The following is a 13,891-nucleotide window of genomic DNA, read 5'->3' as shown; positions in this document are numbered from 1 at the left end:
AGCTGAGTGTTTGCTACAATGTATCACTGTAGACAGGCTCCTCTGCTATGAGACGTATAAGCCCTGGGCAGCTCTCTACTATTCACTGACAGCAAGCAGGGGTCCTGAAAATGGAAAGGAATTGAATGACAAAATCTATTGGAAAGTTGCGGAGCTCTCATGATGGTTAAAGGGGTCTTCCGGAATTTGGATATTGGTGGTTTATTCTTAAATTGGGGAGGGGACAACTGCTCCCACGCCTGCCACTAGGGGCTGTATCCGGTATTGTAGCTTATTGCTGCTCAGTGCCATCCAAGTGAATGAGACTGAGCTGCAGTACCAGGTTCAACCACCAGGGTGCCATGCCCAATTGCAGATAACCCTCTGAGCTTTATTTACTGAAGACTGGCCCTTTAATTCTTCGTCATAATTGCTCTTCTATATATTGGGTAGGGGTTAGCAAACAATGGGGTGGGGGCGAATAATTAGGGAGGTATAAAGAGTCAAATTGCTTATTAATGAATTAATTGTAAGTAAAATAATTAGCTATGGCTGATATAGGGTAGGGGGCTTAGCTGCCATATTAACCAGGGGTCTGTATTATATTTACAAGGGGAGCCATTCAATAACATGCCAGATATCTGATAATCAAAGGGAAAATCCATCAAAACACAGCAAAGTCAGGATACTGGACCCCTGCCGATTCTGTAAATGAGTGGTGGTAGTGCAAGTCTGCTGCTCTGTACAGCGGTGTGGCCCCTTTGATTTCGAAACCAGCAAAGGTAACATTTCCCATATCCCCAGCAAGGACATATTGGTGCATTTCCCCTTTAAAACTGATACAGATTGTATTCTACACCGTGAATTGCAGGGAGTTGTTGTATACAGCGCAGCGTCCTCACAGAAGACTCCTGTATATGGCACTGAGGTGATGGATACAACAGAGTTCTGGTTGTTGTGGTTCATCCGCACCATCCCAAGGCAGATGATGTGCGTCAGGCGTCGATGCCGGAAATGTTCACCACGTGACTCTTATCCGCAGTCTCCTTCCTACAAAAAGGTTATGTTATTAACCGCATGCTACAGTTACAATGCTGATTGTTATTGGAAACAGTCAGTAAGTTCAAGGACAGACCCAGAATAGTGAGCGCAGCTCTGGAGTATAATACAGGATGTAACTCAGGATCAGTACAGGATAAGTAATGTAATGTATGTACACAGTGACTGTACCAGCAGAATAGTGAGCACAGCTCTGGAGTATAATACAGGATGTAACTCAGGATCAGTACAGGATAAGTAATGTAATGTATGTACACAGTGACTGTACCAGCAGAATAGTGAGTGCAGCTCTGGAGTATAATACAGGATGTAACTCAGGATCAGTACAGGATAAGTAATGTAATGTATGTACACAGTGACTGTACCAGCAGAATAGTGAGCGCAGCTCTGGAGTATAATACAGGAGGTAACTCAGGATCTGTACAGGATAAGTAATGTAATGTATGTACACAGTGACTGTACCAGCAGAATAGTGAGCGCAGCTCTGGAGTATAATACAGGATAAGTAATGTAATGTATGTACACAGTGACTGCACCAGCAGAATAGTGAGTGTAGCTCTGGAGTATAATACAGGATGTAACTCAGGATCAGTACAGGATAAGTAATGTAATGTATGTACGCAGTGACTGCACCAGCAGAATAGTGAGTGCAGCTCTCGAGTATAATACAGGATGTAACTCAGGATCAGTACAGGATAAGTAATGTAATGTATGTACACAGTGACTGCACCAGCAGAATAGTGAGCGCAGCTCTGGAGTATAATACAGGATGTAACTCAGGATCAGTACAGGATAAGTAATGTAATGTATGTACACAGTGACTGTACCAGCAGAATAGTGAGCGCAGCTCTGGAGTATAATACAGGATGTAACTCAGGATCAGTACAGGATAAGTAATGTAATGTATGTACACAGTGACTACACCAGCAGAATAGTGAGCGCAGCTCTGGAGTATAATACAGGATGTAACTCAGGATCAGTACAGGATAAGTAATGTATGTACACAGTGACTATACCAGCAGAATAGTGAGCGCAGCTCAGGAGTATAATACAGGATGTAACTCAGGATCAGTACAGGATAAGTAATGTAATGTATATACACAGTGACTGTACCAGCAGAATAGTGAGCGCAGCTCTGGAGTATAATACAGGATGTAACTCAGGATCAGTACAGGATAAGTAATGTATGTACACAGTGACTATACCAGCAGAATAGTGAGTGCAGCTCTGGAGTATAATACAGGATGTAACTCAGGATCAGTACAAGATAAGTAATGTAATGTATGTGCACAGTGACTGTACCAGCAGAATAGTGAGCGCAGCTCTGGAGTATAATACAGGATGTAACTCAGGATCAGTACAGGATAAGTAATGTAATGTATGTACACAGTGACTGCACCAGCAGAATAGTGAGCGCAGCTCTGAAGTATAATACAGGATAAGTAATGTAATGTATGTACACAGTGACTGCACCAGCAGAATAGTGAGCGCAGCTCTGGAGTATAATACAGGATGTAACTCAGGATCAGTACAGGATAAGTAATGTAATGTATGTATACAGTGACTGCACCAGCAGAATAGTGAGCGCAGCTCTGGAGTATAATACAGGATGTAACTCAGGATCAGTACAGGATAAGTAATGTAATGTATGTACACAGTGACTGTACCAGCAAAATAGTGAGTGCAGCTCTGGAGTATAATACAGGATGTAACTCAGGATCAGTACAGGATAAGTAATGTAATGTATGTACACAGTGACTGCACCAGCAGAATAGTGAGCGCAGCTCTGGAGTATAATACAGGATGTAACTCAGGATCAGTACAGGATAAGTAATGTAATGTATGTACACAGTAACTGTACCAGCAGAATAGTGAGCGCAGCTCTGGAGTATAATACAGGATGTAACTCAGGATCAGTACAGGATAAGTAATGTAATGTATGTACACAGTGACTGTACCAGCAGAATAGTGAGCGCAGCTCTGGAGTATAATACAGGATGTAACTCAGGATCAGTACAGGATAAGTAATGTAATGTATGTACACAGTGACTGCACCAGCAGAATAGTGAGCGCAGCTCTGGAGTATAATACAGGATGTAACTCAGGATCAGTACAGGATAAGTAATGTAATGTATGTATACAGTGACTGCACCAGCAGAATAGTGAGCGCAGCTGTGGAGTATAATACAGGATGTAACTCAGGATCAGTACAGGATAAGTAATGTAATGTATGTACTCAGTGACTGTACCAGCAGAATAGTGAGTGCAGCTCTGGAGTATAATACAGGATGTAACTCAGGATCAGTACAGGATAAGTAATGTATGTACACAGTGACTGTACCAGCAGAATAGTGAGCGCAGCTCTGGAGTATAATACAGGATGTAACTCAGGATCAGTACAGGATAAGTAATGTAATGTATGTACACAGTGATTGTACCAGCAGAATAGTGAGCGCAGCTCTGGATTATAATACAGGATGTAACTCAGGATCAGTACAGGATAAGTAATGTAATGTATGTACACAGTGACTGCACCAGCAGAATAGTGAGCGCAGCTCTGGAGTATAATACAGGATGTAACTCAGGATCAGTACAGGATAAGTAATGTAATGTATGTACTCAGTGACTGTACCAGCAGAATAGTGAGTGCAGCTCTGGAGTATAATACAGGATAAGTAATGTAATGTATGTACACAGTGACTGCACCAGCAGAATAGTGAGCGCAGCTCTGGAGTATAATACAGGATGTAACTCAGGATCAGTACAGGATAAGTAATGTAATGTATGTACATAGTGACTGTACCAGCAGAATAGTGAGCGCAGCTCTGGAGTATAATACAGGATGTAACTCAGGATCATTGCCAGAGAAGCCACTTACTTGACATCAGTTTCTTCCAGCTTGACTCTTGGGTTTGATTGACCCAGCACATTGGTGGCAATGAACATGAGGAAACCTCTGCGCTTTGTCTTATAGCAGGTGAGGTCCACGGCCAGAAGAGTCAACAAGAAGACCATTAGAAGGATTCCAGCGATCACTCCGGCTCCTATTCCCTGAGGGGTTTCTGAGGAGACACAGACTGGTCAGTACAGAGTCATATAAAAAGCAACATCTCAAGAAATGCTGCTATCTATCTATCTATCTATCTATCTATCTATCTATCTATCTCCTATCTATCTATTTATCTATCCATCTATTATCTATCTATCTATCTATCTATCTATCTCCTATCTATCATTTATCTATCTATCTATCTATCTATCTATCTATCTATCTATCTATCATCTATCTATCTATCTATCTATCTATCTATCTATCTATCTCCTATCTATCTATCTATCTATCTATCTATCTATCTCCTATCTATCTATCTCCTATCTATCTATCTATCTATCTATCTATCTATCTATCTATCTCCTATCTATCTATCTATCTATCTATCTATCTATCTATCTCCTATCTATCTATCTATCTATCTATCTATCTATCTATCTACCTATAAATATATATATAGCAGCTCCTCTATAGGAATAGTGCCCCCCTGTGAGCGTCCGTATACTCACCCATGACTTGTAGGACCAGGGTCGTGTTGTGCTCCCCATAGCTGTTCACGGCATGACACGTGTATTCTCCTTCATCGGACTTCTCCAGCTCAGTGATGGACAGCTCCAGACCATCAGAGCTCAGGACATACTTCTGCCCATCGAGAGGAACCTTCTCATCCCCCCTGTGGAAGCAACCAGGTATCTGATCAGTACATCACATGACCAGAGGGATGTTCAGTTATATATCTAAGCCTCTCATATGTGATTCTGTGCTGTTGAGCAGCTGTATCTAAGCCCTGTATGTGTAATACTGTTTGCTACACTGTCATGCATGATACTTACTACAGAACTTCTATATCTAAGTCTGTCATAGTTAATACTATCCACTGAGCTGTCATGTGTGGTACTATCTGCTGAGCCTCTGTATCTAAGCCTATCATGTGTGGTAATGTGATGAGCTGTGTATCTAAGCCTATCATGTGTGGTAATGTGATGAGCTGTGTATCTAAGCCTATCATGTGTGGTAATGTGATGAGCTGTGTATCTAAGCCTATCATGTGTGGTAATGTGATGAGCTGTGTATCTAAACCTATCATGTGTGATACTATCTGTGAAGTTGTTGTACTGTATCTAATACTTTTGTATGTGCAGTACTAAAATGCGGAGCTGCACACAGTACTACTCCCCCCATCATGTATTGGGTGTCCTTATAGATGGCGGTCACTCACTTTTTCCAGGTGATTTGGGGTTCGGGGTGTCCAGTGACAAAGCAGGTGAAGGACGCGTTGGATTTGGAGGTGATGTTGGGGTTTGTTTCGTTGAAGTGAACGACTGGTGCAGCTAATGAGAAAAAGACAACGGGGATTATTGTTATATTATATTGTTATATAGGGGCCATCACCACCTGATACTATTATATAGGGGCCATCACCACCTGATACTGTTATATAGGGGCCATCACCCCCTGATACTGTTATATAGGGGCCATCACCACCTGATACTGTTATATAGGACCATCACCACCTGATCCTATTATATAGGACCCATCACCACCTGATACTGTTATATAGGGGCCATCACCACCTGATACTGTTATATAGGACCATCACCACCTGATCCTATTATATAGGGACCATCACTACCTGATACTATTATATAGGACCCATCACCACCTGATACTGTTATATAGGACCATCACTACCTGATACTATTATATAGGGACCATCACCACCTGATACTATTATATAGGGACCATCACCACCTGATACTGTTATATAGGACCATCACTACCTGATACTATTATATAGGGACCATCACTACCTGATACTATTATATAGGACCCATCACCACCTGATACTGTTATATAGGGGCCATTACTACCTGATACTATTATATAAGGGCCATCACCACCTGATACTATTATATAGGACCCATCACCACCTGCTACTGTTATATAGGGACCATCACTACCTGATACTGTTATATAGGGGCCATTACTACCTGATACTATTATATAGGACCATCTCCACCTGATACTATTATATAGGGACCATCACTGCCTGATACTGTTATATAGGACCATCACCACCTGATATTGTTATATAGGGACCATCACCACCTGATACTGTAATATAGGGGCCATCACCGCCTGATACTATTATATAGGGGCTATCACTATCTGATACTGTTATATAGAGGCCATCACCACCTAATACTATTATATAGGAGCCATCACCACCTGATACTGTTATATAGGGGCCATCACCACCTCATACTGTTATATAGGACCATCACCACCTGCTACTGTTATATAGGGGCCATCACCACCTGATACTGTTATATAGGGGCCATCACCACCTAATACTATTATATAGGAGCCATCACCACCTGATACTGTTATATAGGACCATCACCACCTGATATTGTTATATAGGGACCATCACCACCTGATACTATTAGGGGGCCATCACCGCCTGATACTATTATATAGGGACCATCACCACCTGATACTGTTATATAGGGGCCATCACCACCTGATACTGTTATATAGGGGCCATCACCACCTCATACTGTTATATAGGACCATCACCACCTGATACTGTTATATAAGGGCCATCACCACCTGATACTGTTATATAGGGGCCATCACCACCTAATACTGTTATATAGGACCATCACCACCTGCTACTGTTATATAGGGGCCATCACCACCTGATACTGTTATATAGGACCATCACCACCTGATACTGTTATATAAGGGCCATCACCACCTGATACTATTATATAGGGGCCATCTCCACCTGATACTGTTATATAGGGGCCATCACCACCTAATACTGTTATATAGGGGCCATCACCACCTAATACTATTATATAGGAGCCATCACCACCTGATACTGTTATATAGGAGCCATCACCACCTGATACTGTTATATAGGGGTCATCACCACCTCATACTGTTATATAGGGGCCATCACCACCTGATACTGTTATATAAGGGCCATCACCACCTGATACTGTTATATAGGGGCCATCACCACCTAATACTGTTATATAGGGGCCATCACCACCTGATACTATTATATAGGGGCCATCACTACCTGATGAGTGCAGGGATCTCACCATTGACAGTGACAGAGACGTTCTTGTAGGCCACCTCGTTCCTGTCTCTGATGTACGCCATGCAGTAGTACATTCCGGCATCGGAAAGCTGGATATTTTCTATAGTCAGCACCCCATTAGTACTGGCAGAGAGGTGACCTGTGAGGGAAATCAAAGCACTGTGATGGGGCCGTCCAAAGAGGCAATGACAGTATAGTCAGTAAATATATAGTACAGAGATGTCCGCACTGACCTGGAAAGGGAAGGATGGCCATATCATTTCGGTACCAGGTCACCTGGGGGCGCGGGATTCCTTCCACATCACAGGGCAGCTTGGCTGTGGTACTTGCATCAAATTCCTTGCTGGTTGACACATCCTTCACAAATGTTGGTTTTTCTGCGAAAATGACAAATATGTTATTGCGAATTCCACATTATGTTGCATTGCAGCTTCCTGACCTCTAGGGGCAGCGCTGAGCTTTGCTGTATGGCTATATATTAGACTGTATAAGGACGGTACAACTTACGGATGATCCTCAGTTTGATCTCTGCAGTTACAGTCTCTCCAGATTCAGACTCGGCATGGCACCGGATCACACGGTCTGGCTCGAATTTAGATGCTGTCACGTACAGACTCTTCACGCTCTCGTCAATGTCTTTTTGCTTATAGCGACCTTCTTCATCCTCGATTTCCTCGTCCTCAGAAATCATCCATTTTAATGTGGCCTCAACCGTAGCTAATGGCAAAAAAGAAACAAGTAGTCACAAGATTTCATAAACAATCATACTTAAAGGGCATGTCCATCCAACATCTATAACCGCCCTATTATTTTACGAAGCTGCTACCTGCTCATTATCAGCTAGTAACCGCTATCCCATCTATTACTGCTGACCTCCAGCAGCTATATAATGACAGAGAAGTTGTCACAGCCCCGCCCACTGTTACTGACATCACTGAATATTACAGTAATATAATGACAGTATGATCAGACATGAGATCCACACACCTTATACTATAGTAACAGCTATCCCATCTATTACTACTGACAACTAGTCTGTATATCATGTCTGAGAGGTTGTCACAGCCCCGCCCCCTGTTAGTGACATCACTGACATAATATAATTACAATCAGACACAGAAGCAGAATATGGGACAGGACATATCCTTACATTTACACAGAAAGTTCTTTCCTTCTCCTAGATAAATCTCTCCATTGGATGGGATAATTTCCAGTCCAGGTTTAGAAGAAAAGACTAAAAGAAGACAAAGAGTCACAATTAGTTCCCGCGTCACTTTCATGGAATTAGATTTGTTTTCTAATGGAGATGCAACCCAAGGAAAAAATATAAAATTCACTCAAGAATTAAGAACAATGCTACCCAGGAATAAAAGGTAACCACCCTGGGATAAAGGATGATGTCACCAAGAATCAATAGGGGAATAAAAATGACCTCTTTTTTAAATCAAGTTAATCATATTTATCAACATAAGAATTTGTTCTTATTGCAGTTTTCATTTCAAAAAAGTACTATATGCTGCAATTTTCATTCTGACCAATATACTCAATAATAGACTGACACATGCTAATACTGTACATAACAAATGCAATATGGATTTGGCGTTATAAGGCGTCATTGTAAAAGCTTTGTACATTTTAATATGTTTTAATACTTTTTAAAATAGCAACAAATTATTTATATTAATACAAAACCTAAAACAAAATAATAATAATAATAATAATAATAATAATAATAATAATAATAATTATTATTATTATTATTATTATTATTAATGATGATACTGATGTTACAGCTTCTCTCCTATCATATAGCCCTGTATATTTCATAAGACATGTGTAATAATGCCATAATAATAGAGCACAGAGCACAGGTCAAAATCATTACAGTCACAATGAACCTTTCTTCCTTCAGGAGCGCTGGACATGGTCCAATGTGTCCGCTCATCTGTGTACATGTCATTGTTCCTTCTACACTACATGACAATGATACATGTGCAGCGTCTGTGACTGCCGGACTCATTTACCATAAGGTGCAACACCCTGTCTGACATATGTTATCTATCTATCTATCTATCTATCTATCTATCTATCTCTCTCTCTCTCTCTCTATCTCCTATCTATCTATCTATCTATCTATCTATCTATCTACCTACTTACCTATCTATCTCCTATCTATCTATCTATCTATCTATCTATCTATCTATCTATCTATCTCTCTCTCTCTCTCTCTCTCTCTCTCTCCTATCTATCTATCTATCTATCTATCTATCTATCTATCTACCTACTTACCTATCTATCTCCTATCTATCTATCTATCTATCTATCTATCTATCTACCTACTTACCTATCTATCTCCTATCTATCTATCTCCTATCTATCTATCTATCTCTCTCTCTCTCTCTCTCTCTCTCCTATCTATCTATCTATCTATCTATCTATCTATCTATCTATCTATCTACCTACTTACCTATCTATCTCCTATCTATCTATCTATCTATCTATCTATCTATCTATCTATCTCCTATCTATCTATCTATCTATCTATCTATCTATCTATCTCCTATCTATCTATCTATCTATCTATCTATCTATCTATCTATCTATCTCCTATCTATCTATCTATCTATCTATCTATCTCCTATCTATCTATCTATCTATCTATCTATCATTCAATCAATCAAATTATACAATAATTTGTCATTAATTTCTTTGGTCACTAAACATTTTTTTTCAATTTAGCAAAGAATTAAACTTTTCAGCAGAAATATATATTTAAAAGATACAACCCCCCCTCAAAAACAGTATCATTCCATTGTAACATACACATAAACCTAAATGTAGCAATAAATATTTTCTTCTTCCTTATCTTGCAGGTAATAAACCTAAATTATATAATAAAATTATTCTAAGACATAACTTTCCAAAATGTCACTGACTGCAAAATGTTACAACGACTCAACGTAAGTGAGAAAAGACAATGAAGATGAAATAAAATGTGAGTGATAAAATATAACCTAGTGTATAGAGCAATAATTTAATAAAAGTAATATAATATGATATAATATAATATAATGATATAATATAATTATATCAAGCAATAATGTAAAGTAATGTGTTATAATATAATATAATATGATATAATATAACGTTAATGTAATATAATATAATATAATATAATATGATTGTATCATACAATAATGTAATGTGATATAATATAATATGATATGATATAATATAACGTTAATGTAATATAATATAATATAATATATTGTTGTATCATACAATAATGTAATGTCATGTGATATAATAGACCTGTAATAAGTATTGCTCACCTAACTTGGTCAGAAACAGACATAAGATAACTGAGCATCCTTGTAGTGACATCTTGAGCCTCTTGTGGTCCTTGTGAGTGTGTAGTGCCTGGCTCTGAACCTTAGAGGATTTATACCCTGGTGTCCCCTGATCCTGCCCTCTGCCCCCCAAGCCCCCTCCTCACCCCATCTCACGTCCAATTCTCTGCTCACCTCACTACCATGTCATCCTAGAGTCTGTAAGGCGCCACAAGAAAGAGCTAGAGACTCCGGAGACCATAGGGGAGAGGAAAGGAGAGGGAGGGGGAAGACGTAGGAGAAGAGACATATGTCTGTCCTGAGGAGGAAGGAAGGGTGCTTACATACTGCTCTACTGCGAGAGACGTGAGGGGGCTGATGGGATTTTATATACATATAACTAATGTAAAACACAAAGAAAAACTAACAACCGAAATACACAGAATATATATATATATATATATATATATATATATATATATATATATATATACACTGTATATACATAAGTCATATCAAGAGAAAAAGTAGGCATAGGGTATATCAGTTGTATGTATAATTCTATAATACTGTACAGTACAGTATATACCCAGGTTATACCAACATGGCCCATATCATTATATACAAGAAGATGCATCACTTATACCACCTGTACATATATAATTATATACAGTATATACCCAGGTCATACCAGCATGGTCCATGTCACTATATACAAGATGTGTAACTTATTCCAGCTGTACATATATAATTATATACAGTATATACCCAGGTTATACCAGCATGGTCCATATCACTATATACAAGAAGATGTATCACTTATACCAGCTGTATATATATAATTATATACAGTATATACCCAGGTTATACCAGCATGGCTCATATCACTATATACAGGAGATGTATAACTTATACCAGCTGTACAGATATATTATATACAGTATATACCCAGGTTATACCAGCATGGTCCATATCACTATATACAGGAAGATGTGTAACGTATAGCAGCTGTACATATATAATTATAAACAGTATATACCCAGGTTATACCAGCATGGTCCATATCACTATATACAAGATGTATAACTTATACCAGCTGTACCGCTTCAGGCGGCGCTATGCCAGGGCCTCGGGAGGGCGGCATTTTTGCTGACCTAAGCCAGTCCAGGACAAGCTGTCCTGGACTGGCTTAGGGTCACCGTCACTGAGCGGTGGATTGGGGAGGACGCTGGAGCAGCGCTGCTCCAGCGGCCGCCCCTCACGCTCAGGCAGAGAGCAGGTCCTCTCTGTGCCTGCTCTCTGCCTGCTAAAGACGCTCGCTCCGCTCGGCCCCGCCCCCTCCGCTCGGCCCCGACCCCTCCGCTCGGCCCACCCCCTTCCGCTCGGCCTCGGCCCCGCCCCCTCCTCCGGGTGGGGGTGGGAGGGCTTTCTAACGTCTGCTTCAGGCGGCAGAAAGCCATGGTTCACCCCAGTGTACATATATATTATGTACAGTATATACCCAGGTTATACCAGCATGGTCCATAGTAGAGATGAGCGAACAGTGAAATATTCGATATTCGTTTTGAATAGCCCCTTAATATTCGATTATTCCAACGAATATTGAACCCCATTATAGTCTATGGGAAAAAATGCTTTGTTTCAGGGGAAGCCACTCTTCGACTCAGGAGGGTCACCAAGTCCACTATGACACCCCAGGAAATGATGCCAACACCCATGCAATGCAACTGGGACAGCAGGGGAAGCATGTCTGGGGGCATCTAACATGCCCAAGTACCTGAATTACGCCGCTATCTGGTCGGGATCCCTGTCAGCTTGCGATATGCGGGAGCTGACTTTTTCCCATAGGGATGCATTGACCAGCATTGATTGGCCGAATGCCATACAGAGTACAGCATTCGGTCAATCAACGCTGGTTCTGCCGGAGGCTTGTCTGTGAGGAGGCGGAGTCTAAGATCGGTCCATAGCAGTCTCCATTGTGGTCCAATCTTAGGTATAGCAGAGTTGACACAGCTCTGCTCCATCTGAGATGCAGCAGGGTTAAGCACATAGTCAGCTCTGCTACATCTGAGATCGGACCACAATGGAGACTGCTGTGGACCGATCTTAGACTCCGCCTCCTCCGGCAGAACCAGCGTTGATTGGCCGAATGCTGTACACTGACCAATCAACGCTGGTCAATGTATTCCTATGGGAAAACGTCAGCTCCTGCATATCGCAAGCTGAGAGGGATCCCGACCAAATAGCGCCCCAAAGAGCTGGGTGAGTAACATTCCCCCCTAAATAAAGGTAATCCCTAGCTAACCCTGCCTGTACATCTGTCCCTGTCTCACAGTCACATAGTTCACAGTCTCATATGACCCGGATATTAAATCCACCATTCGTATAAATTGGAGGTCACCTGATTTCGGCAGCCAATTACTTTTTCCGATTTTTTTTTGATGCCTCCGTTGTTGTAGTTCCTGTCCCACCTCCCCTGCACAGTTATTGGTGCAAAAAAGCGCCAGGGAAGGTGGGAGGGGATACGAACTTTTAGCGCATTTGCCGCGTGGTGTTCGATTGAAATCGAATATCTCAAGCAGCTTGATCATCTCTAGTCCATAGGAGATTATATATATATATATATATATATATATATATATATATATATATATATATATATCATATACTAGCTGTATACACTGTCCTATACATCAGCCGATGACAGTGTCTGCCATGTTTTGCCTGGGCTCACAGCTGTGCTGTCTGTGTCTGCCAGTTAATGACATAGTGACGTGTCTTGAGGCTTCTCATTGCCTTTGATGCCAGGCCCGGGGGGCATGTAATGTTCAGGGGCCGCCCAGTGTTGTTACTTCGCCCTTTAATTGCTTTTGTCCGGGGTTTCCTGACTCTGCACCTCTCACTTGATCTTTCGGCGTTCCCCACTGATAAGGATATCTTAGAAACGTTATACAGGGGCCCAGACGCCGGCTGCACCCAGGGAGGAGATTATTTGACGCTAACAGCCCCTCTAATATCATACAGAGAGGAATCTGGGTGTAAATGGAGTCTAAGAGTGTATCAGAGCCTCGTGCCTCAGAGCCAACAGCACCACACATGCCAGGCTTAGATACACTAACTCACTAGACAGGTGTAGTAGATTGAGATACCGCAATTCAGCAGACTGTATCACATATGGATCACTTAGATACAGCAACTCAATACACCATTGTAATTGAATATCAGCTCAACAGACTGTATCATACATGAAAATCTTAGATACATCAGTTTCATCATACATAATAGGATTAAACACGGTAATTCAGCAGTATCACACATGATAGGTTTAGATACAATGACTAAGCAGACAATATCACGCAA

At 40.9% G+C, this 13,891-nt stretch overlaps 1 protein-coding gene across 1 annotated transcript; it reads right to left on the bottom strand.

Annotated features, from left to right (window-relative positions):
- Positions 1-458: 458 nt before the first annotated feature.
- LOC142208994 (neural cell adhesion molecule 1-like) lies at positions 459-10,606 on the bottom strand. Its single transcript, XM_075277918.1, has 9 exons — positions 10,535-10,606; positions 8,353-8,436; positions 7,710-7,919; positions 7,436-7,579; positions 7,204-7,341; positions 5,310-5,421; positions 4,600-4,763; positions 3,917-4,100; positions 459-1,029 (listed from the first exon to the last, which is right to left on the bottom strand). The coding sequence occupies exons 1-9, from the start codon at positions 10,584-10,586 to the stop codon at positions 975-977; spliced, it is 1,143 nt and encodes a 380-aa protein (XP_075134019.1). The 5' UTR covers positions 10,587-10,606; the 3' UTR covers positions 459-974.
- Positions 10,607-13,891: the final 3,285 nt, after the last annotated feature.

Source organism: Leptodactylus fuscus, chromosome 6, assembly GCF_031893055.1.
Source record: "Leptodactylus fuscus isolate aLepFus1 chromosome 6, aLepFus1.hap2, whole genome shotgun sequence".
NCBI classification, from domain to species: domain Eukaryota; kingdom Metazoa; phylum Chordata; class Amphibia; order Anura; family Leptodactylidae; genus Leptodactylus; species Leptodactylus fuscus.
This window is presented reverse-complemented; position numbering and strand designations above follow the sequence as displayed.

Coding starts and splice junctions, on each gene's coding strand:
- LOC142208994 (XM_075277918.1), bottom strand. CDS start 10,586: ATGTCACTACAAGGATGCTCAGTTATCTTATGTCTGTTTCTGACCAAG. Junction 5,422..7,203: donor CGTCTCTGTCACTGTCAATG/GTGAGATCCCTG, acceptor TTTTCTCATTAG/CTGCACCAGTCGTTCACTTC. Junction 1,030..3,916: donor CTGGAAGAAACTGATGTCAA/GTAAGTGGCTTC, acceptor ACCTTTTTGTAG/GAAGGAGACTGCGGATAAGA.